Raw genomic sequence first — 25459 nt, forward strand, 5'->3', positions numbered from 1 at the left:
AGGGTAAGCTTTGGGCTTAAAAGGGTTAAAGGTAAGAATGTTTTCAGAATCTGCTTAGCAGATTCCTGTCTAGGGAAATGTGCCTCTGTCCTCCCACACAGTTAGAGCTGGGCCAAGGGCCGGGACCTAACTGATAAGGTGGTCAAATGACCAGGCACCTTTGACCTTTACCTGGATAGAACCCTCTTGACTACTGCAGTTGGGAACAGGAGGGCAGAGGCTATTTTTCTGAACTTGTTTTTTTTTTTGGGGGGGGGGGATGGAGGGGGAAGGGTATACTCATCGATGAGAACCCAGGAGTGTTATTCTACATTCCCACGCCCCTCTTCCCGTCTCATTACACATTAACTCAAAAAAGGACAGAGTCAGCTGTACCTGTTCTGACTTGTTTTCCCCCAAGCCCCATTCCCTGCCACCTCCTATTTTTCTTTCTTTCTTTCTTTTTTTTTTTTTTTTGATTGAGTCTTTCTATGCAGCCGTGGAACTCACTATATAGATCAGGCTGGTCTCAAATTCACAGAGATAAGTCTGTGCTGGAATTAAAGGCACGTGCCACCATGCCTAGCTTCTTTCTTTAGTTCTCAAATACCTCTTTGTCAAGTTGCTATGAAGGGGTGTAGGGTTGGGGAATGAAGTCTATCCATAATGAGGCAAAGATAACAAGACCTAAGGGCTTCATGTCACAGCTTTCCAGAGAAATAACTTAGAATTCTGATTCCCTCATACACATTAACCTATCAACTTAGAGTTTATACCTCTGCCTCTCATTCTAACACCAAGAGTCCTGTTGGCTTGTCCTTTCGTCCATCTCTCCAGCTTGTTTACTCCAGCATGATCTCTGCCCCTCTGGACTTGCCATTCTCTGTATCACCTGACAGGGGTGGGGAAGTAGATGTATATATAGCCCCTGTGTCCAGACAGGCCCAGAGTGCACACCAAGGACAGCGACGTTGAGCAGGTACGATGTGGGAGCAAGAGATGTGGGCAACACTTTACAAAGAGGATGGGCTTTAGTTGTGGAAAGGGAAAGAATTGGGTTAGGGTGGGCATTCAGCTGGGGGTCCCTGGAAGGAGCTACAGCCCATTTGACCTCAGAGTCCTTTCCCACCAGCAGCACTCACTATTCCTAGACCACGTTCCCAGTGCTGCCATCATGAAGCTTCTTGCAATGGTTGTACTGCTCGTCACCATCTGTAGCCTGGAAGGTGAGTTCATGATATGGAGAAAGGAAATCAAAGGAAAGAAGGTGCTGGGGGGGGTCTTGGTTCCCCCAACTCTCTTGTGTTTGTATAACTGAGTGTGCCAATCACAACTCAAGAGGAAGATCATTCCCTTTCTAAAGTCTAAAAAACAAAACAAAACAAAAAACACCCTAGCAAGATATCAATTTTGGGACAGGGATGAAAGGCTGAGGTGGATATTATGGGTGTGAGGGGAGCCCAGGATTCATTGCTGGGAATCCAAATGAAAAGATGGTGCATATGTGTTTGTGTAGGAGCTTTGGTTCGGAGGCAGGCAGAGGAGCCGGGTCTGCAGAGCCTAGTCAGTCAGTATTTCCAGACCATGACTGACTATGGCAAGGACTTGTTTGAGAAGGCCAAGAGCTCGGAGATTCAGACCCAAGCCAAGTAAGTCTCTGGGAGAGGGCTCAAGGGGCTCTAGGACTGCAGAGATAAAAAGATAGGAGTTCTCACGGAATCTTAACTGAGGGGCTACCGCTCCAGAAGAGTACGCTTAAATTGGGAAGAAAAATTCTCCCTCATCCCTGTAGATCCAGATGGGGGCAGCAAGAAGTGGACCTTGGACTCCAGGCTCTAGCATCTGATCCTCCACTGAATGGAAGGTCTAATCCTCCTCTTACAGACTTTGATATACCAGGGCATATCACTTGCGAACCTGGGGCAGTCTGCTCTGACCTTCACCACCAACAAAGACCCTGACAGTGAATAGGGCCCTTCACACTAACCTCGGGTCCTTCCCCTCCCCAGGGCTTACTTTGAAAAGACACAAGAGCAGCTGACACCCCTGGTCAAGAAAGCTGGAACTGATCTGATGAACTTCTTCAGCAACTTAATGAACCTTGAGAAACCAGCTCCTGCTGCTAAGTGAGGCATCGGACACCAGTCTTCCTATTCCAGCTGTCCCACTGGCCTGCCCTAAAGCCCTTCTCCTACCCACTGGCCTGCCCTAAAGTCCCTCTCCTGTCTTCTGCCTGTTTTCTCCAATAAATGAGGAAGGAGTCAAACTGTGCCTCATGTCTTTGGGTGACTGGGAGAAGTAACAGAGTGGGGGAGAAAGGAAAAAGATCAATCTGTTTCTAAAAGCAGGAGGGGATGAGAGTTTTGGTGTGACCTGTGAAGAAAGCATCGAAGAAGTAAGTGATGGAAATGATAGAGTAGATGCCTGTGATTTGTGAGTGTTCCCCATGAGTGGCTCTGCAGCATGAATGAAGGACATGAAGGACTTAAAAGACAAAACCCCTTGACTTGGGGCTTTAGGAAACAAGGGTAACCTTTAGAATTTCTTTGTAAACTTTCTATGAAAAGATCATCGATTTGTTGTTGTTATTTTTTGTTTTGTTTTGTTTTAAGAGAGTTCAGCTGGGTGGTGGTAGCACAGGCTTTAATCCCAGCACTTGGGAGGCAGAGGCAGGTGGATCTCTGTGGGTTTGAGACCAGCCTGGTCTACAGAGTTCCAGGATAAGTCTAAAGCTACACAGAGAAACCCTGTCTCAAGAGAGAGAGAGAGAGCCTAGCAGTGTGACTCAAGACCTCATCTTTCCTTTTGAGCCTGAGAAACCCTGTGTTTCCATCACTCCACAAATAAAGATTAGGTTAACCCTTTTCTCCCAAAACACTCTAGCTTTTTCACTCAACACATCTCATTTAGCTGGGTGGGGTGGCACATGCCTGCCTTTAATCCCAGCACTCAGGAGTTCCAGGACTATCAGAGCTATAAAACAGAGAAACTGTCTTAAATCAAAGCAAGTTAGCTAACAAACAAACTAATAAACCCCCAAAGGAAAAAGAAAACAAAACAAAAAGGCTAAGGACACAGTTTAACGGTAAAGTCCTTACCTAACATGTGGGAAGCCCTAGGTTTAATCCCTAGCATTTGAACAACCAGTGTAAAAACAAACAAAAAACCCTTTTTGTTTTATGTAGAACAATGTACACAGACAAGAAAGTTAGTGTCCCTACTTTCAAGGTGACCTCAGGCAAGTTAATATGTCAAGGAGCCTAATTTCTTATACAGGTTAGGGAGCAGATGAAACAATACAATGGGAAACTTTGAAAATATAAATCACTATGCAGTGCTGTGCATTGCCAGGGGTGAGCCCGGTCACTCTGGCCCTTCTTGGAAGAAGGCAGGCAGGTCAGACACAGAGCTCACTGCACACTATACGGCTTAAATATCTCCATGAAGAACTTCCTGGTGACTCTGGGAAGAGGACAGGTACTGGAAGGGGATTCCTTGACTACCCATCTTGTGAGAAATGATTTCCCATTTAAACCCAACTTGTTCCCTTGACTTTTCCTACTGCCAGTCTCTACCAGGTTCTCGCTAAGGTCCTTCTTGTTCCCAAATCCCCTGAAAATTCATTGTCTTCAAAAATCTTCTACTATGAGGGTCACATGATCCTTGTCGTCACATTCTTCCTGCATGCTTAGCTTTCCAGCTATGCTAACTAAAACATGCATAAGCTGAATTGATACTACCTAGACTGGTGACTATTTTGGGTTAGACATACAGGCTTCTCCACAAACCAATCATGATTCATTTTTCAGACACAAAAGCCACATCTAGTACAGAAGTAATTAGGTTCCAATGTCTCCAAATACACCCATACTCCCAACACTAGTATGCTCCCAGCTCTAGTTTCATCTCAGAACACCCAGAGACCAAGTGAATTATCACTCATCTAGATTCAGTTCAGCATTCATACCTCAAAAGGGCAAAGTAGCCAAGCAGTGGTGGCACATGCCTTTAATCCCAGCACTCAGGAGGCAGAGGCAGGTAAATCTCTGTGAGTTCGAGACCAGCCTAATCTACAGAGTGAGTTCCAGGACAGCCAGGGCTACAGAGAAACACTATTTTGAAAAACAAAACCAAAACAAACAAAAAAGAGCAAAGTAGCCCTGAAGTCCTGCGTTCTCAACAGCTGAGTGTGCCTTACTCAAAACTGTATCTTCAGTATCCAGCCTAAGCCAGGCATTGGTGGCACACACCTTTAGTCTCAGCACTCAGGAGGCAGGCAGGCTGATCTCTCTGAATTTGAGACCAGCCTGGTCTACAAGAGCTAGTTCCAGAACAGGCTCCAAAGCCACAGAGAAAACCTGTATTGGAAAACAAAAGAAAACGAAAAACAAAACAAAACCCAGAATAAGCTGAACCAATACATGATAAATGATAAAATAAGTAGAGTCAGATCTATGGCAGCTTTATTGGAAGGTAATCCCTTTCCAGTGTTTAGCAAGGATTGGGGATCAGGGAAGGCAAAAGGGATTGAGCACAGGAATACATAAGAATACATATACATCTGTTAAGTAAGTCTTTAATGGAAACGAGGAACTGCCAGTGTACATTAGTTTAGATCTGACCTTACTGCCATCATTATGGGAGTAAGGTCAGCCAGCATCAAAAGCATGGAGGTGGCATAGTGATGGCAACCATGAGGGTCAGAGAGAACTAGAATCAGAAAAAGAATGCAACCAAGGATGTGTTCTAAAGCTATTGGGGTGGTTTCTCAGGCTTCAGAGTCTCGTATGTCTCTTGGTTCCGGGTGTTCAGGCCCTGGAGGAGAGTCAAAGGCCAATCAGGAGTTTGAGCTCATCACAGGGGCCCCACCCGCCTCACAGACCCCATTCCTATCCACGTCACTCTAAACCCCTGACCCCTGAGGTCAGGAAAAGAGGTTCACTCACCGTGTAAACAGCATCTGATTTCTGTATAGATAGAAGGAGCAAGGTATTAGAGATCTATACCTTCTTTAGGCTCCCCCTCCTGTCATCTTTTTTCCCACCCAGGGAATATCTGGGTCAAGGTTAGCATTAGCTGCCTTAAGCCAGGAGCACTCACATGATAGCTTATTTACCCATGTGGCAACAAACACACTTCAGTACAACACACAACTCTCTCATGTGGTCTACTTGCTTCTTTCCTGTCCAGATATTTTATTTGTAGCTCAACTAGATAGCAGGGTGCTACCACTCTAAGGTGAGGGACAGGGCTCAGATTAGTACCCCCAAAAACATGCCTTCCTAAAGGCCTCAGACCTAAGGCTAGTAACCCAGGAAGGTTGAGCACATGAAAAACAAACAACTGTTGACTCGAAGGTGTGGGAGACTCCATACCTCACGGCTGGCTATAGCTGCCTTTCGGACCTGGATCTGGAGTGGGGGAAAGGCAGTCAGTACGGAAGAAGTTGGAGGCCCGTCTCCTTCCCCTCTAAACCATGGAGAGCCCCTGTGGTTCCGCTTCCTGCCACCCTCCCACTTCTGGGCCCAGTTCTTAGACCACCCCACCCTGCCTTACCTTGAGCCGACAGTAGAGCAGGGTAAGGACAATACCATACAAAAACAGGATGGCATCCAGGATATAGCAGAGCTGGGGTTCTCCCAGGGCAGCTGAGGGGATACAGGGTACCCATGGGACCCGGTGCACAGGGAGGGGGAGGGTTGTTGCTCAGAGGAAGGGAAAGGGATCAGGGAGGCGGATGGGGGGGGCGTCCTTCTAAGGGAAGAAACTAATCCCATCTTCAGACTGTCCTTTCTCTTACCTTCCCCTCTTCCCCCACAGACTATGGCAGGAGTCGGATAGAAGCATGAAGGGTTCTGTTGCGGTAGGACTTAGGTTTACTGAGGGTTAGAGACTTCCCTGTCAGCCCCAGACCTCTCCTTTCAGTATTGTGGTTCCTCAGGCATCATTGAACACTTCTTCTACCTCAAGGACCCATCAGAGTTTACTGGGCTGAGACAAAAACCTCAGCCCAGCGGGGGAGGGGAGAGAAATTTCAGCAAAGAAACCACAAGAGTGTGTCTCTGTAAGTCCTGTGACCTGTGGCTGAGGGCTGGACAGGAAGGATGTGAGCTGGTGAAGGGAGGGAAGGCAATTACTCTATTATTGGTCATCTTCTCAGCCTCACTGCTTTTTGCCTCACGAGACACTTAACTATACCAAAAAATCAACCAAACAAAACCCAAAGTGACTACTTCCCAAGGCTCTATAGGTACCATTGGCTCAACACATAAAGCTGGATGGTGAGCACAGCTCAAAGGAATGACCACAAAGTAAATCTAAAGTATGCATTCTTCCTCCTGCTACTCTGCCCTGTTAATCATGCTAGGCCTCTAAGAGGGGAAGTTTGTGCAACTTTAAAAAAAAAAAAAAAAAATCACACAGAAGCTGAGAGTGCCGGGCCATGCCTATAATCCCAGCACTTGGGAGGTGGGGGCTAGAGGGCTGCCATGAGTTTGAGGCCAGCCTGACCTATATAATGAGTTCCAGACCAGTCTAGGATATAGTTAGGTCCTGGAAAAAAAAAAAAAAAAAAAAAAAAAAGTGGTGGAACTCTAAGTCTGACACCAGTTTGGTCTACAGAGTGAGTTCCAGCGACAGCCAGGGCCACAGAGAAACCCTGTCTTGAAAAACAAAACAACTGGCAACAAACAATAAATAAATGATTCCCCCCCCAAAAAAAGAAGAAACTCCTCAAACAACAAAGGGCTCAGGAACTGAACATGGTGCCCCCACAATCCCATGAGGCTGAGGCAGAAGAGTGTCAATGATGCCAGCTTGTGCTACATAATGAGACCCTGCCTCAGATGATCACACAGGACCTTGGCTCCAGATTGCTCCCAGCTTTATCAGGGCCAATAGGGTGGCTGCTGATTATTTTTGCCTTTATTTCTCATCTGATGCACGAGTCTCTAGGAGTGGGCACTTTATGCTGCCCATCCTCTTACCAGTTAATGAAATGGTGTAGCCCTGTCCTCTTCCACACAAGTCAAGTTGCCAAGACTGGTACTTTTTAATCTACAGCACTCCCACACCATATTGCACAAATCTCAAAACTACCTTGTGAAAGAAGCATCAATATCACCATTTTACAGATGATGAAACATAGGTACTCACAAAAGCTTAGAAACACTGGCAACCACAGTTAAGCAACAAGGAAAAAACCCAGTTTTTCTGCCTCCAAACCCATGCTTTCCTTTGTGCCCAGCCATTGTTTCCCTAGGGTTTACCCCACCCTCTGTAAAGGCCATCTCTCAACCAGTGCTCTTCAAACTCCTTGCCGATAGGTACAGGCCCATAAACCCAGCGCTTGGGAGGTGGAGGCAGGAGTATTAGGAAATCAAGGTTAGCCTCAGCTAAATAGGGAGTTTCTAGGCTAGCCTAGGCTACATAATACCATGTCCTCCCAAAATAAGACAAACGCCTCACACTGATAGAATGCAAAATAAAAGCTGAGGGGAGTTCTTGGGCAATCTAGAACCTGAGTGCCACTGGATCTTGGGGCTTTTGCTTTTACTTCTCAGCTAATGACTGAGAACACAGGACTCGTTGCCTACTGCTATCAGTTGAAGGGATGGTGTGGCCCTGACCATCCCCAGAAGAGTTATTCATGTCTATTTTGACTCCCTTGCCTTTCTCCGAAGATCACAGTCAGGCCCTAGCCTAGCCTATCTAGAGGGCTTTGCATATAATTAGTTAGAGACAACCTCCCCACAGAGACTGAAAGCATCCATGGTACAGCTGATCAAGAGATAGATCTTTCCAGACAAGCTCTTCATGCTGTAGTCACCTCCCCTGACAAATTAACCCTTCATATTGGTCCTGAAGTCAGTATGGTAAGAAAGGGACAATAAAGATGGAAATGATGAGCAGTGCCCAGGTGGGAACCCAACAGGGCTAACCTCAGAGTCTGCCTCAGCCCTGTGCCCACCCACCCAGCACCAGCCTTCTTCCTTCCATTCCCAATTCACACCCTAGATTCCCACTCAAGTACAGCTAATAGTCTGCACCAAACCCTTTCACCTACCTGCTTGTTCCACCAAAAGGAGCAAGAGCAAGACCACGGCTGGAATCATCTTGGACGGGGGCTTCGGGGCTGGGAACTGGCGATCAGACACTCTGACAGAACTGCGCAGCTGTGCCCACGAACAGTTCCCTGACCACAGGTCCCCCCCTTCCTGCCACGCCTTCCCCCCACACTTTGGCCCCTTCTCCTTCCTGCACTACAGACCAGGCAGCTCCCGGAAGGGCCAACTAGGGGAGCTGGAAGATCTAGCCTCTAAGCCTCAGCCCTTTCAGGGACCAACCCACAGAATGAACAGACTTTCAAGCCTGGGAAAGACAGTCTATATCTGCATGTTTAACAACCCCTCACTCATCATTCAGACATAGGTCGTATATATGTGGCAAACTACCCCTTCAGATGCCCTTAGACCCCACCATAACCCTTACCTTACTATCTGAACTTTATATACCCAGTCTTCACTTGAGTTTACTAGTTTGTATAGATGCTAAGAGGGTTTGGGCAGGAGGAACTGAGGGGAAAGGGGAAATGAGGAATGGAGAAGTGGAAAGGGCAAGAGTCAGAGAGGGGGTGGAAATTCAGCTGGGAAAATCGAACAGAGAAATACAAAGTGAAAGACAGGAAGACTTCAAGAAACACGCATTAGAAGCTTGAGCATGGGGCCGCAAGGCGGCTAATTTAATATAATTTCTCCTTTTCTAGTACATGCACAGAAAGTCTGTACAGCTAAGTCATCATGTACATGTATGTTTGTTTACACACACGGAGACACACAGCCTCACTTCCTATGAGAGACAGGCCTTGCAGATGAAGCTGCCAGGCATGGAAGCGCAAAGGCTATACCTTTGTTCATCGGTCTATTTCTCCAAACACAATATCCTGGGTACCTAGAAGGTTAGAGATAAAGTGTTATCGCCAGAGGACCAGAGCACATGACTATGTCTAAGACACAGACTATAATAATCAGGGAGCGTCTGGATTTGTTCCTAAACAGAATCCCAAACCCCTGCATAATAGGTCTCATACCTATGATGGCTACGACATCTGCCAACATGTGTCCCTTAGACATCTTGTCCAAACCAGCCTGTGGGGATGGGAATAGCAACATGTTAATATAAGTCTGCAGAGAAGAGCTCTTTAAAATCTTATCCAAAGGCAGGGTGTTCATGAGTTTGAAGCCAGCCTAGTCTACATAGAGAATTCTAGGCCAGCTAGAACTACATAGTGAGACCCTGACTCATAAACAAAGCAAAACAAAACACCATGACAACAACAACAACAAAAGCCAAAATCCTCATGCAAGGCAGGCACAGGAGCTCATGTGTGTAATTCTAGCACTTGAGAGTCTAAGGCAGGAGGGTCACTGTGAATCCAAGCCCATACACATAGTAAGCTCTAGGCTGGTCTGGGTTATGTAGCAAAATTCTGTCTTAAACGAATGGAACAAGACAAAATCTCATCCAAGAGTTGGGTGTGGAGGTCTATACCTGTAATCCTCCTGCCTGGGAGGCTAAAGCAGGAGATATTAAGTTCAAGACCAGCCTTAGCTACACAGGGAGTTCTACACAAGCCAGAGCTGTATAGCAAAGTCCTATCTCAAAAGGCAAGGTGGTCAAAAAGCTCTGTTGTTGAGAACATGTACTACTCTTATAGAGGACCTGAGACTGGCTCCTGAAACCAACAACAGGTAGTTCACAACTGCCTGTAACTCCAGCTCCAGGGGATCTGATGCCCTCTTTTGGCTTTGGAAGGCACTTGCACTCATGTAGCATACATACATACATACACGCACACACATATACAATAAAAACAAATATTCTTTAAGTAGCTAAAAATAAACAAAGATCCTCAAAGTCAGTAAATTATTAATACATTACAGTTAGAACCATTGCGACTGTCTTACCAGGTGGGCAAAACCAGGAGCCTTGATCTTGCACCGATAAGGGCGGCTGCTGCCATCAGATACCAGGTATACCCCAAACTCTCCCTGCCCAAGGAAGAAAGTTGAATGCCCCATTAGTAGGAAGAGTATTCTTCTCTTCCACCAAAGCCTCTCTGGTCATCTTTATACCTTCTCTGTCATTAGTGAGGGAGCACTCCATTCACTGTCTACTCCAGCCACCCACTCCACACACTTTTCTTTCCCCTCCTCTCCTCACCTTAGGAGCTTCAATGGCAGTGTATGTGGCTCCTGGAGGAACTTGGTAGCCCTCAGTATACAGCTTGAAGTGATGAATTAGTGACTCCATGGAAGTCTGAGGGGAGGAAAAGGGAACATTAAGAAACCAGATCCAGCCAGGGGTGGTGGCAGCACACGCCTTTAATTCCTTTAATTCTAGCACTGGGGAAATAGAGGCAGGCAGATCTCTGCGAGTTCGAGGCCAGCCTGTTTACAAGGCAAGTTCTAGGACAACCAGGGCTATGCAGAGAAACCCTGTCTTGAAAAAAAAGGCAAAAGGCAAAATCCAAGCTCTGCCCTTGGGCTCTCCTCTTCTCCCTCCCCACCCCAATAGCAGAGATATCAATCTCTGCCCTCTGGAAGATAAGAACCACGTGTAAATCAGGAAGCAGTAAGACGAAATAAATGATGAGTGTGGTAAAAGTTCAATATCTTAAAAAGTTAAACCAAAAGATAGGATTCAATCCAAGGACGTTTCTCCATGACCACTGGTCTCATTCCCATGCCTGAGCTTCCCCCCTCTCCCTGCAGCCCACCTTCATCTCTGCTCGTTTGGGTGGAGACACTTTGGCATCATCAACCTTGATCTCCCCAGGAGGCATCTTGTTCAGACACTGTAAAATGATTCGAAGGGACTGGCGCATCTCCTCCACACGACATAGGTACCTGAAGTAGATTAGACAGACTCAGAACAAGAGAAAGCAGACAGGAGTATGCAGGAGTCTGGATGATGCCCTATGGGAGACCTCAAAGATGTTAGGTAAATGTTCCTGCTTCTTTTGGTACAATATCTCTGCTTGCCCTGGCTGCCCATGTAAACTCTGCAGTATTTTGAGTCTATCATGAGTCCTTCTCCAAATCTTATTGGTTTTCTTTTTCTTTTTTTTTTTTTTTCAGAATGTGGCCTGTGGTTTTTCCCTTCCTACCCTCTTAAACACAGTTTGGACTACAGACCAAGGGAGTCGAATGGAAAGATAAACAAAGAGAACAACAGAAGCAAATGTTACTCAAGGTCAGTAAACAGGAATGGGTTCTGAGGCTTAGAATCAAGTGTGAAGATCGCTGGGTCAGGAGAATTCCAATCTCAATCACTAAAAGGCTAATCCCTAACTTATGCTTGAGCTTTTCCAGCTACAGAAGCATCCAAACTAGTTCTATCTAAGGCAGGATGGTAGGACAAGGGTAAAAAGTAAATAGATTTGGTGTGTGTGTTGGGGGAGAACTGAAGACTGTGAATACAAAGCACAACTCTTAGCAAGCTTAATAAATTATACAGGCTCCTACAGATCAAAGAAACCATCAAGGGCAAAGAGCAAGGATTTGGGTCTACAAAGAACTGAGCAAGGATTTGGATCTTACCTATCATAGCAGTCCCCTCGAGAACCAATAGGAACATCAAACTCAACCTGGTCATAAACATCATAGGGCTGGGTCTTCCGCAAGTCCCACTGGATGCCTGAGCCTCGGAGCATCACTCCACTGTAAGGTATAAAGGGCATAAGGGTCACCCTCCTCAAAAATAAGAAAGGACACACATGCTTCCTATCTCCACCCTCCCCAACACTTTGGCTATGGAATACAAAGTTAATGTATGGAGAGGAGAGCACTAAATATGCTTGAAACCAAGACACTGGGTTGTAACTCTCTACAGCCGCTACCACCCCCAAGGAAAGAAGATGTATTCTCCTACCTGAATCCATAGTTAAGTGCATCTTCTGCTGATATAACCCCAATATCGACTGTCCTATTTCGCCAGATTCTATTGTTAGTCAGCATCTATGGATGGAGAAATCCAGTGTGCTAATATTCTTCATGACAACCTTCAAAAGAAAGCCTCTGTACTTATATAACCCTGGGTACTAAACTCCACAAGCCCTTTTGGAGGATAAAGATAATTTTATTCCCACTGATTTCTATCTTACCTCCTCCACCTCATCAATCCGAAGAGAAAAGTTCTTACAAAACTCATAAATGTCGTCCATAAGCCCAAGAGGAAGGTCCTAGAAACCAAGTGGTGATTCTTGTTACAACACCCCTTTCCCATGGGGACAGAGTTCCATTCCATCAGCCCATACTGCCCTCCAGTGGTCAAAGAAGAAAGAGACCTAGGCAGGAAGTGTGGAGACAGGAGAGCCACTTACTTACCTGGTGAACTCCTCCTGGTCGGATATAGGCAGCATGCATTCGGGCTCCAGACACCCTCTCATAGAACTCAAACATCTAGATAGAACACATTGTGAATTAGAAACAAAGTCCCTGGAAACCCACGTCCAGAAACAAGGTAGTCCATTGCCCTAACTCTGACTTCTTGTGGCTAGCCAAAGCCTAATGATACAGGATTCCTACAAATACAATCCAACAAAATATACCTCCCACCCCAATTGTTTTCATCTGTCTCCTTCCTGCCCTCTCTTCTTCTTGTTGTATTTTCTTTTCTTTCTCCCTTTCTTTTCTTTCTTTCTTTCTTTCTTTCTTTTTTTTTTTTTTTTTTTTAGGATTTAGTTTATTTTAAGGTGTGTGTACATGAGTGCATTTATCTGCAAAATCCAGAGGTGGGTGTTGGATCCCCTGGAGCTGCAGTTACAGGCAGTTGTGAGCTTCCTGGTGTGGGTGCTGAGAACTGAACCCAGAACCTCTGCAAGAGCAGTAGGTGCTCCTAACCACTGAGCCGTCCATCTCTCCAGCCCCATTTCTTGTATTTTCTTCCCTATCCCTATCCATGCTTCCCTCTTATACCTTCTCTCTTTCTTCAAACATCCAAAAGAAAGGAGTCATGGCACCAATGTCCAGGGCATGTGTGGTCACAGCCATGATATGGTTCAAAATCCGTGTGATCTCTCCAAATAGCACTGTGAGACAGAGAGATAAGAAGTGGTGGATGGGGCTGGAAGGACAGCTCAGCCAAGGCTTGCTGACAAGTCTGAAGCCCACATGGTAGAAGCAGGGAACTGACTCCCATGTTGTCTTCTGACCTCCCCACACATGCCTTGACATGTGCTATTTCACACACATACACAATATACAAAATAAATATTTATATTGTGTGTGTGGTTTTTGTTTTCATTTTTAAGAAAGAAGGACATAGGAGCCAAGGACTCATCCTACAGATCAATGTGGTGGAATCTGGAATCTAAATATCAAAGCTGAGTTCAATGCACTCAGTTGTTCTTTGCTCACAGTGGGCAGCAGAAAAAGAAGCAACATACCTCTGATCCACTGTGCCCGGGGAGGAGGCTGGATGTTTAGCAGCTTCTCCACAGCTAGAGAATAGGCCTGTTCATTACACATCATGGACACATAGTCTAACCGGTCAAAGTATGGAAGGGCCTGTGAAAAGGAGGAATGAAGATCACATCCAACAGTCCCAGGAGTGCACGGTCTGTGGCTGAAAACTTTCCCCTGGTCAGGTATTGGAAGTGCTTAACCCTCAGAGTCTCAGGAGTTCCAGCAAAGCAAAATGAAAGCTCCCATAACAAGCTTATTTAAAACTAGCATAAAATGTTTAAAAATTGGCCCTCTAAAGTAATGAGAAGACCTTGATTTATCATGTATGACAATTTCCATGGTGAAAATACTCCTACTATGGTCAATTTTAAGCTAACAAAATACAACTGAATGTACCCTTGAGACACATGATACAACATTATCCAGTATCTTTATAATACAGATCAAAAACCTGGTCTACATAGTGAGTTCAAGGAGAGCCAGAGCTATGTAGTGAGACCCTATCTCAAAAAAAAAAAACCAAAACAAAGCAGAACAAATAAACACACACACACACACACACACACACACGCACACAAAGTGTATAATCTAATTTCTAATAATAACTTCAGCAACTAAGTCATAAAATTCTTAAAAATTTAACACTCAGGCTTACACAAGCCAGTGTAAGTTGACTTCAGCACTGTAACCTTCCTCAAAGAGTGTTCTGGACATCTACATCTTTTTCTCTCTTAAGTCCCGTAAAACTGAGATTTTGAAGGAGAAAAGCTATCAGTTTTACGTAGCTTTCCCAGAGAATGTCAAGAAGCAAAGTCCCAGCTGCCTACCAAGCCAGTACCAGCTTCCAGGAAGAAGGCGGAGTTACAATGCTTCTCACTGGGACAGCCTGTTCTGGTCCTGATGTCATTTGTGACGCAGGATGATGCTACAGGGGTAGTTAACCCACAAAAGTTTGAGCAGAAGCCACACTGCTTAGGCTATCTGGAGGAAGCACATTATAGTCACAAAGCTGGGTCTAAGCCCTGATTCCACTGTTCGGGAACCCTTTCTTCATAACAGTAAGAAGAAAAAAACAAACCAAAAAAACAAAAAACAAAAACAAAACAAAACAAAAAAAAAACTAACCAACCCCCTCCCCCCCCCCAAAAAAAATTTGGAATTGTATTCCAGATCCAACTCCTTCAAATTGGCCCTTCAACTATGTAGGTCACACAGTTCTTCTAAACACTGCAAATTCTGTCACAAACCTCCTCTGGTCACTCTGACTCAGTAAGTGTTTTGAAAACAAATTTGAGAAAGTCGGAAGACACAAGAATCAGCTGTTATTCCTGAAGAGCTGACGTCTCATTCCTCTTTCCCTGCCCCTAGGGACACTAGCTTTGACGCACTCATTTAAGAGGAGGGAAACTGAGGCACTAAAGTAATGATAGAAGGGTTAGCCAAGAATCAGACAGAGAAGACCTGGGAGTGTTGCTCCAGCGATAAAGCACTGACGTTGGAGGAAGCCAAAGGACTCCTGCATCCTTTAACACAGCACTGATGCTGGAGGAACCCAAAGACTCCTGCATCCTTTAACACAGCACTGATGCTGGAGGAACCCAAAGACTCCTGCATCCTTTAACACAGCACTGATGCTAGAGGAACCCAAAGACTCCAGCATCCTTTAACACAGTACTGATGCTGGAGGAACTCAAAGACTCCTGCATCTTTTAACACAGCACTGATACTGGAGGAACCCAAAGGACTCCTGCAATCTTTAACACCTGCTCCAAGTCCCCATCTAACAATAACCTCAAAGGTCTAATGTAGTTGGTTGCTATTTACTCTTTACTCTTGGGAGCACTCCACCCAGCTACCCAACAAATAAACAGAGACTTAATCTTACTTATGATTGCCTAGCCTTAGTTTGGCTTGTTTCTAGCCAGCTTTTCTTAATTTATCCCATCTACCTTTTGCCTCTGAGCTTTTATCTTTCTCTTTTCTGTATACCTTTCGTTCCTTCTTACTCCATGGCTGTCTGTGTGGCTGGGTGGTTGGCTGGACCACCACAGCCTCCTCTCCTTTTCTCATTCCTCCTTCTTCCCAGATCTCTCTCCTCCTGTTTATTCTCTCTGCCTGTCAGCCCCACCTATCCCTCTCCTGCCTAGCTATTGGCCATTCAGTTCTTCACAGAGTTAAACAAATGCAACATAAAAGAACGCAACACATCTCTGAATCATTAAACAAACATTTCACAGCATAAACAAATGTAACACATCTTAAAATAACATTCCACAACAGACTAACCCTTGCCACCCTCCTGCCCTGAAGCTTGGGGGCAGCAAAACTACAGCTCAGACCCCATCAAAGCAATAGGCCCCTGTTCACCTCCACACCTGCAGATAGGTCTTGTACTCGATGAGTTTTTCAGTGCCCCGGTGCAGGAGCCCGATATGAGGGTCGCACTTCCGCACCATCTCTCCGCTCAACTCCATCACCAGCCTCAGGACTCCATGGGCTGCCGGGTGCTGAGGCCCAAAGTTCAGGGTCACATTGGAGACCACTTTGTCCTTCACAATGTCCACATCTGAGAAGTGGGAAATAGTTCAGAGCCAAAAGGAAATTCCTTTGGGCATCCCCAAGAGACAGCAAGGAACTAGTTCTCTCTATAAATCTTCTGACTAGACATTCCACACCTTATTAGCACCCTCATTCCAATATAACTAGGAAGATGGCCCACAAGTAGGAAAAAGGGAAGGAAGCTCTAAATTTTCCAATGAGAGGGATCATGAAGTCCATTTTATAGCCCCTAGAACAGTGGTTCTCAACATGTGGGTCATGCCCCCCTTAGGAGCTGAAAAAGCCTTTCACAGGGGTCACTTAAGACCACTACAAAACACAGATATTTACATTACAATCCATAACTACCAAATTACAGTTATGTAGTAGTAATGAAAATAGTTTTATGGTTGGGGGTCACCACACCAAGAACTGTATTAAAGGATCAAACCACTGCACTAGAACATCTTTTATTTTGTTGTTGTGTTGAGGATTAACCCTAGGGCACTGCTTGTCCTAGGCAAGTGCGCTACCACTGAGCTACAACCCCATCTCACTTGGATCTCACTTGGTTACCCAGGATGGCCTTGAACTCACTCAGTAGCCCAGACTAGTACTGAACCATGAATGATCCTCCTGCTTCAGCCTCCTGAAGAGCTGGGCTTGTAGGCCTATGTCATAAGGCTTGGACACTTTTTTTTTGGAGACAGAATTCACTATTATAGCCCTGACTGGCCTAGAACCTACTACATAGACCAGAATAACTTTGAATTCAGATGCCTGCCTCTGTCTCCTAATTAAAAAGACATGCTAACACTGTTGACAAATACTTATTTTAATTTTTTTTAATGAGTATGTATGTTCCTGAGTGTACATATGTGCAACACATGTATCAATCAGTATGGGTGTTGGGAATTGAACCTAAGTCTTCTGGAAGAGCCTTTAATCATTGAGCCTTGGCTTCTTATCAGTAACTCATGATATATCTAAAAGTATATAATGAATGGGCAACCACTGAGAAATACATACTAAAGCTCAGCAATGGGGTGCATGCCTTTAATGTCAGCACAAAGAAGACAGAGGCAGGTAGATCTATGAGTTCAAGACCAACCAGGACTACACAGTGAGACCCTTCCTCAAGGGGGAAAAGAAAGAGAAAATACAAAATACTACTAAATGACAGGAATGCTCTTTGTTTTTGAGACTAGGTCTCAAACTCACTACCAATATGCAGTTAAAGGTAGAAACCTTGAAATTCTGATTCTCCTGTCCCCACTTACTGAGTGTTGAGATTGTAGGAATCTACAGTCACTTCTGGTGTATGCTGTACCTTGTGATTGCTAAGAAGGCACTCCATCAACTGAGCTACATTCCCAGTCCAAATAGCAGTTTTTCGGTTTTTTTTTTTTTTTTTTTTTTTAAACAGAGTCTTCAAAGTCCTGGCTGTTCTGGAACTCAATATGTGTATTAACCTGGTCTTGAACTCACAGAGATCTGCATGCCTCTGCCTCCCAGGTGCTGGAATTAAAGGCATATGACACCATGCCTGTCCTCCAAATGACAAGGTTTTACCTTTTTAAAGATTTTATTTGTTTTATGAGTACTCTATCTGCATATACACCTTAATGTATCAGATGCCACTGTAGATGGTTGTGAGCCACCAACAGTTGCTGGAAATGGAACTCAGGACCTCTGAAGAGCAACCAGTGCTCTTAACCAGTGAGCCATCACTCCAACCCCCAAATGACAGGGGTTTTTTTGTTTGTGCTTTTTTTTTTAAGATTTATCTTTTTTTATTTAATTATTTGTTTATTTTGTATACAGTGTTCTACCTGCAGGTCAGAAGAAGGCACCAGATCACATTATAGATGGTTGTGATACACTATGTGGTTGCTGGTAATTGAACTCAGGACCTCTGGAAGAGCAGCCAGTGCTCTTTACCTCTGAGCCATCTCTCCAGCCCCAAATGACAGTTTTGTTTTTTTTTTTTTTACCCTCAAGAAACTTACACTTTGGGGCCAGGCAAGGCTAGTACAATCTTAGTACTCATGATGTGGAGGCAAGTGGATCTCTATGAGTTTGGGGCCAGCTTGGCTCACATAGTGAGCTCCAGACCAATCAAGGATACATGGTAAGACCTTATCTCAAAAAACAAATAAATAAATAAATAAATAAAAAAGAAAAAAATTATACTTTAACTTGGGAAACAATTACAAGTGAAAAGTAGTAACAGAGTCAAATTAGCTATAGCTGACTTAGCTGTCAATTATTTAAAGGTCACTATGAATGTTGCAGAATATTCCCTTACACTATGTGAAGATATGTCACTGTGACTGGTTTAATAAAGAGCTGAATGGCCACCACAGGCAACAGTGGTGCACGCCTTTAATATCAGCACTCAGGAGGTAGAGGCAGGCAGATCTCTGTGAGTTTGAGAGCAGCCTGGGATACAGAGCTAGTTCCAGGACAGGTTCCAATGCTACATGGAGAAACCTTGTCTTAAAACCAAAAAAACCAAAAGAACTAAATAGCCAATAGCTAGGCAGGAAGAGATTAAGCAGGACTCCTGGGAACAGAGAGGACTTGGGGAAGAAAGGCAAGGTGGCCAATCAGACATAGAGAAAGCAGTATGCGCAGTAAAGAGAGATGAGGTAATAAGCCACATAACAGAATGTAGGTTAAAATAAATGGGTTAATTTAAGTTATAAGAGCTAGTGAGAGTCGGGCATTGGTAGCACACACCTTTAGTCCCAAAACTTGGGAGGTAGAGGCAGGTGGTTCTCTGTGAGTTTGAGGCCAGCCTGGTCTACAGGTTCCAAAACAATACAAGAAATCCTGTCTCAAGAGAGAGAAGAAAAAAGAGCTAGTGGGACAAACCTAAACTAAGGCCAAATGTTCATAATTAATAATAAGTCTCCCTGGCGTTATTTGGGAGCTGGCTGGTAAGAGGGAGAAAGAGTTGCTATACATGAAAACTTAAAAATAGAGCGATGAAACACCCCAGGCTCTAGCATCAATAGGGGCCAAGTCTTGAATGCCAAGTGAATATCTAAGAAACTGTTTATCAGGACTTTTTAAGTAGCAGAAAACTAGTGTCTGGGAGGCAGTAGAATGTTAGTAGATCAATTATTAGTAATGCTAATAATATTTACATAGAACTTACAGGACTGGAGACATAGCTCAGTGATTAAGAGCAATGGCTACTCTTCCAGAGGACCTGGGATGAATTCCCAGCACCCACATGTGTGCTCACAACTAGTAACTCCAGCTCCATGCCCTTTTCTGTCTTCCTTGGGCACAAAGAATGCACATAGTGAACAGATATATATACAAAGGACTTACATATCCTAGGCCCCTACAGGTTGCAGAATGTACATATGCCTAACGCAGTAAATAGGGATCAGGATAAACAAATAGGTCGAATAGATGTTTATTCAGGGAGAAATAACTTACAACCCAGACAGATGAACACCAGAAAATTCAACCCGATCCTCTCCTGTCTGAGTCACGCCAGAAAAAGAGAGTGCCTTTCCTGGCCCCCTCCGACCTCCTTCCACAGGTCACTCAGCCCATGGCTCCACCCCCAAATGGGTGTGGTCAGTGCCACAGAACTATGTCACTACATATACCAGGCTTTTAATTATTACAACAGTGGTTCAATGGTTCTGGGGGTTGCAATACCTTGGAGGTCAAAAGACCCTTACACATGGATTGCTGAAAACACAGATAGAGAAACCCTGTCTTGAAAAACCAAAGAACTTAAAAAGAAAAAGAGAAAAAAAAAAAAAAAAAAAAAGCTAGGGGACAAGCCTAAAGTATAGGCTGAGCTTTCATAATAATAAGTCTCATGTCATTATTTGTGAGCTGGCAGTCCCAACAAGAAAGATCATCTACATATGGTGCCCGATGTCCAGCCACATATATCTACGTAAGGCCTGAAAAAGTTAAAAAAGAAAGAAAGAAAGGGAGGAAGGAAGATAGAATATGGAGTCAAATGCAACTTCCTGTTGACCCTGGTCTCTTGGATAGGCTAGCAGTGAACTGAAACTGCAAACAGGCTGGTGCCAGTCACCAGCACCATGTACCATGGCCATGCTCTCAGGTGAGCTGCACAGCAGCTGACACAGTAGGTTAAGATTTGTCTCACTCGGTCAGAAAACACTGCAGGCACTTAGTAAAGACAGATCCAGACTGGGGGGAAAAAAAAAAAACCTCTGAACAGGTTATAGTGTATTTAAAAAAGGAGAGTAGGCTTTAAAAAAGACATACATATAGACACTCATAGAAAAAAATAGTTTCTAAATAATAAGATAGGTTTTTTGGTTCTTCAAGACAAAGAGTTTTTCTGTGAAATAGTATTGTTCTGGCTGTCCTGGAACTCATTCTGTAGACTACACTGGCCTTAAACTCACATATATCCACCTTCTTCTGCCTCCCTAATACTGGGACTAAAGATATGTGCCACCACCACCCAACTGAGATAAAGTCTTTAAAGAAACAATAAAATAATGTAAAAAAGATAAGTTACATAACAATGGAAAATAGAGAGTCTGATTCCTATATGGTATCATGTTGACTTTGTATTTTTTGAATGCTAATGAACAGAGAACAACAGCTCCTAAGAGAAATTGCATTGTGGAAGGGACTGTTGAATTAAACCAGCCTAGATATTTTAGGAATGCCTTAACTTTAAAATGGAAGTTAGATATCAGATTGCTTTGGGGGAAGAGGTTTTGCTTCTATTTCCACAGAAAACAAAAGGCTGTGGATTCACTGAAGGTTAAAGAGGATCAGGTTTGGCTGGGGGAGACACCCTGATAATCCTGGCTACAGACATAAAGAAATAAACCTAGAAATCCCATCACTTAGGAGGCATAGGCATCTCTCTGGGTTCGAAGCCAGCCTGATCTATAGAGCAGGTTCCAGGACAGACTGCAAAACTATACAGAGAAACCTTGTCTCAAAAAACCAAAAGAAAGTAAAAGAAAAACAAACAAACCCTACAAAAACTACAAGAAAGGTGATGTATATTTTACCTGCTTAAATATAAACCAAAAAAAAAAAAAAAAATCACCTTTGGCTGGCTTGTGTTATTGTAGACCATAGTTGAAGATGTGTTACATTTGTTTTAGCTGTGAAATATTTGTTTAATGATGCAAAGATGTGTTGCATTCATGTATGTTGCATTTGTTTAACTCTGTGAAGCTGTGTTACTTTGCCTGCCTAAAACACCTGATTGGTCTAAAAAAAGAGCTGAATGGCTAATAGCTAAGCAAAAGAAAGGATAGGCGGGACTGCCAGGCAATAAATAAGTGGGTGAGAAAACAGGACGCCAAGGGCCAGCCACCCAGCAACACAGGCAGTCATGGAAAGACATATAAAGAAAGATAAAAGCCCAGAGGCAAAAAGTAGATGGGATAATTTAAGAAAAGCTGACTACAAATAAGCTAAGCTAAGGTCAGGCATTTATAAGTAAGGATAAGTATTCATTTGGGAGCTGGGTGATGGGCTCTAAAGAGTTAAAAAAATCAACTACATTATATACAACACACAGTCCATACTTGTGTTAATGCAGATATGTATGTTACCTTTGACAGTTAGTGTTTTCAGAGCAATGAAACAGATGGTCCAGGTGATCCAGCCTCTCAGAGCATCTCTGTTGCAGTTCCCTCAGAGGTCTGCATCCAAAGCAGCTTCAAGGCTGCTGGCTGACATGGTCCAGCCTTACAGACTATTCTAGCCAGGACTACAGATAAGCCTTGTGCTTTCCCATTGCACAGAGGCTGAACAACAAAAGTTATGGCTACTCAAAAATGCAGGGTATACATATGGAAAAGCAAACACTCGCATATACACATAAAGATACGGAACCTAAAAAAAAATTAATAGGGAAAGTTGGAAAGATGTCTCAGCTATTAAAGAGCACTTGTTGCTTTTTCAGATCAGGTTCAATTCCCAGCACTTACACAGTGACTCATAACCATCCTTAACTCCAGTTACAGAGAATCTGATGCCCTCTTCTGAACTCCATGGGCACCAGGCACACGTATGTAGGCAAAACACTCAGACACATAAAATACATCTTTACAAAATGTTTTTAATTAAAAGGGAGTAATGAAGAAAAAGTCTACATGGCTTTGAGACTTACTGGACAAAAATATGGAAAGCAAGAGAAAGTCAAAAGCCAAAGATAACTAAAAAGTTTCCATCTTAAAGGGCTGTTGCAGGATATTTGATCACACTGTGAACAATGGAATTTTGTTATTTACTTAAGTTATGGTGTGGCTCAACCCTAGTACACACCTTTAATCCAAGAGCTTTCTATTTGAAAACTGTTTGTAAACAGGTATAAATAAAGTCAACCATAGGTCAAGAGGCGGAGCAAGCAACCAGTTGACAGGAAGTGAACTATTGAGGAATATGTGATCACACTGTGAAATTCCAAGACATTTTTTTTATTGTAACCAGGACCACCAGCTCAGGGATAGTACTGTCCAAAGTGAACTGGGTCATCTCACATGAAGGAATGTACCACAGACTTGCCCAGCTAATCCTGTGGGGACATTTTCTCAATTGAGGTTCCTTCTTTTAAAAGGATTCTACTTTGCCAGGCAGAAGCGGTGCACACTTTTAATCCCTGTTCTTGGGAGGCAGAGGCAGGTAGACCTCTGTGAGTTCCTAGGCCAAAGCAAGTTCCAGGACAGGTAGGCTGTTACACAAAGAAACCCTGTCTCCAAAAACAAAAACCAAAATATGAAAAACAAAAGAGCTAATTGACTGGGTTTTGATTCGTTATTGTTTTGTTTTTGAAGACAAGGCAGCTCTCTGGGTCATTTTCTATTTTATAGATTTTTTTTTTTTTTATGTGTATGATTCCTTTGCCTTTATGTATGAATGTTTACCACCTATATGCAGCTGCCTGAATATGCCAGTGAATCCTTTGGAACTGGAGTTGTCAGAGGTGTTTACAAGCACCAGATATGGTTTTAGGGAACTGAACCTGAGTCCCCTGCAAGAGCACAAGTGCTCTTAATTCTTGAGCCATCTCTGTAGCCCCAAAACACCTAGTATTAATAGGGGAAAGATGCTTGTATTTAAGTAGGTTTCACAAAAATGCTTTTAGGAAAATCATGATATCCACAAAGATACAGAAGTATATGGAATATGGGAAAAGCTGACATTAATTACATAATATTTAAATTAACTAAACATTAACTGGGGACAACCACCATTTCTTCCCATCTCTAGCTAATAAATCCCTGCTATTTTTACTTTTTTTTTTTTGCCTGAAACGGGGAAGTCAATAGCACTTAAAAAAAATCAGTAAAAAGTTTAATGACTTGAGACATCTGAGCACTCACCATTAAAAGGAGGAGGCTTCCAGTGGGCTGTTTCCTTGGAGGGGTACATGACAGCTCCTCCGAACTGCTGTGCCCATTCTATATCTGGCTGCCATTGCCGAGCACCTCTGAGGAATTAAAAAGAGAGCCTATACAAATAGCATAAATAGTGTGCTTGTTCCCATTCACTTTTTTTCAAATTTTCTTTTTTGAGATTTTAATTTCATTTCTCCCTTTCCTCCCTCCAAGCCCTCCCACATGGCCCTCTCCACTATCCTTCAGATTCAGGGCCCTTTTTCACTAATTGTTATTGCATGTGTACATATATTTGTATACATATGTATTCCTAAATATCCTATACACCCTTATGTGGGTGGATCCAAGGCAGGATGACCTGTACTGCAGGGCTGTACTCTTCAATGACACAGTGCAATTTTGACACACAAAGCTGGGGTCCACGCTCCTGCACGAATACGAATGTTGAAAACTGCATTTGTTCATTGTACACCTAAGATTACTAAGAGAGAGGAGGGAGGAAAGGAGGGAGGAGAGAGAGAAAGAGCAAACGTAGACGCGAGCAAAAGAGGGAGAGGGAGGAACCGGGGAAAGAGGGCTCAGAGGAGGGGGCGTCCCTTCTTCGGATGAGAGGAGGTACGCTCAAATCACTAATTTGAAAGGTTAGGGTCTTCCACCTCACCTATTTCGCCTCTAGCAAGCCAAGTTCATCCCCCTCCCTCCGCTTCAAGAGGCACACTGTATCTAGGGACCTGAGAAATCTGGCCTGCACAAGGAGGGTCACAGGCCTGGATCATTCTTTCCTAGGGGTCACAGGGCCCTTGAAATGTCCTCAGACTCGAGAAATCCTCGTTTTGAGGAGAACGCATGCAAGAGTGGCCTCCTCCTCACCTGCTGGGCTGATTCGGCAGCCGGATCCCAGACCCGGGCCGCAGCACCTGGGCCCCGACGCCGCGGAGAGAGCACAGAGCCCTCAGCGCCGCCATCTTTCCGGGGTTTCAGGCCGTAAGGAGAACCGGGCGGAAGTGAATCCTGTGCGCCTCCTTGTGGGCTTCTCTTCTATTGGCGCAATGGGGCCACCATCTTGGAAGCTGGCAGGGCGGTCCATTGTGAACGCGACAACATCCGGATTCCTCGTCTCCGCCTCACTTGGGCTTAAATAACTACGACTGCAGTCATCTTTAGTAAGGGCGTCCCTCCCATGGCTTTTCTAGGCGTAAGAGAAATTAACTGCTCTCTCCTGAGGCAACTCTGCCGTGAATCCCACACTTCGCGCTGAGTACCCTCCCTGCACTGGAATTTACCTTACAAACGCTGGGACCCCGTCACACACTCTGCATGGGTGTTGCTTCACTATTCCTTTCCATCTTGGTCATCCTCCTGCGGTAGTCCTTCCTGCTTTCCGACTGAAGGCTAGGGTTTCGATAACGTTGTTTATATAGGGAATCTAAGAATTAATTTCCAAATGTCCGGAATCGGGATTGTGGAAAGGAACTCAAGTGCAGTCGGGCGAGTCTGAGAGCTCACCAAAACAAAAAGGAAGGCCAAGACCACCAACATTGGTAGAGTTAGTGCAAGGGTGTGGAGATACCTTTTTACAAATGGAGATCTTCTGTCAGTGACCCTGATATCCCTGTGATTCCTGAGCTTTACAAAATCACAGACTCAGGAAGCATTCTTAGTGATACTCCGTACCCCACCTCCATTCAGGACAGTCTTACCCTGCCAGAGTCCTCAAAAGTGTGTAACAACATAGAAATGTAATAACACCAGGACTCTGGGCCTAATTCTGTATGGACAAAGAATTTTCCTGCCCTGGAGGCTGATTTTGTCTCTTTTTTTTTTTTTTTTTTTTTTTTTTTGTCTTCAAGCCCAGCTCCAGCTGGGCCACCCACTCTTAGAGGTTCTACAATTTTCTCATTGGAAAGAGCCTCCCTCACATCTCCCCCAGACAGGGTCCCTGGGACATAGCCCACCAGCAGTGCATCTGGGTGGAGCAGACAGGGGAGTGGCACTGAGAATTCTTAGCTGCAGAGGAAGAGGAGAAAGCCAGATTTCTAGGCTGAAACTTGACCTAATGGGAACCATACCAAAGGGTGGGGCCAGAGATCCCTTGGCTGT

General features: G+C 44.2%; 3 protein-coding genes across 5 annotated transcripts; 1 reads left to right on the forward strand and 2 right to left on the reverse strand.

The window, feature by feature from the left end:
- Positions 1-876: 876 nt before the first annotated feature.
- On the forward strand, positions 877-2245 carry Apoa2 (apolipoprotein A2). 2 transcript variants are annotated; one of them, XM_051186239.1, is made up of 4 exons: positions 877-958; positions 1115-1205; positions 1496-1628; positions 1989-2245. In XM_051186239.1, the coding sequence occupies exons 2-4, from the start codon at positions 1154-1156 to the stop codon at positions 2107-2109; spliced, it is 306 nt and encodes a 101-aa protein (XP_051042196.1). In that variant the 5' UTR covers positions 877-958; positions 1115-1153; the 3' UTR covers positions 2110-2245. The 2 variants fall into 2 exon arrangements, with proteins under 2 accessions (XP_051042196.1, XP_051042198.1); XM_051186241.1 differs by having other exon boundaries at positions 896-958; positions 1112-1205.
- A 2180-nt stretch (positions 2246-4425) lies between these two features.
- Positions 4426-8488, reverse strand: Fcer1g (Fc epsilon receptor Ig). Of its 2 annotated transcripts, XM_051186245.1 has the most exons (6): positions 8470-8488; positions 8045-8153; positions 5536-5627; positions 5355-5390; positions 4926-4946; positions 4426-4794 (listed from the first exon to the last, which is right to left on the reverse strand). In XM_051186245.1, exons 2-6 carry the CDS (start codon positions 8091-8093, stop codon positions 4732-4734), a joined length of 261 nt encoding a protein of 86 aa, XP_051042202.1. In that variant the 5' UTR covers positions 8094-8153; positions 8470-8488; the 3' UTR covers positions 4426-4731. The 2 variants fall into 2 exon arrangements, with proteins under 2 accessions (XP_051042202.1, XP_051042201.1); XM_051186244.1 differs by lacking the exon at positions 8470-8488 and having other exon boundaries at positions 8045-8198.
- Positions 8489-8691: 203 nt separating this feature from the next.
- On the reverse strand, positions 8692-24370 carry Ndufs2 (NADH:ubiquinone oxidoreductase core subunit S2). The gene is made up of 14 exons (XM_051186243.1): positions 24230-24370; positions 23345-23451; positions 15821-16011; positions 13427-13547; positions 12957-13069; positions 12366-12440; positions 12143-12220; positions 11911-11996; positions 11580-11699; positions 10757-10886; positions 10201-10296; positions 9945-10028; positions 9068-9125; positions 8692-8928 (listed from the first exon to the last, which is right to left on the reverse strand). Exons 1-14 carry the CDS (start codon positions 24322-24324, stop codon positions 8891-8893), a joined length of 1392 nt encoding a protein of 463 aa, XP_051042200.1. The 5' UTR covers positions 24325-24370; the 3' UTR covers positions 8692-8890.
- Positions 24371-25459: the final 1089 nt, after the last annotated feature.

This window comes from Phodopus roborovskii, unplaced genomic scaffold (genome assembly GCF_943737965.1).
Source record: "Phodopus roborovskii unplaced genomic scaffold, PHOROB, whole genome shotgun sequence".
NCBI classification, from domain to species: domain Eukaryota; kingdom Metazoa; phylum Chordata; class Mammalia; order Rodentia; family Cricetidae; genus Phodopus; species Phodopus roborovskii.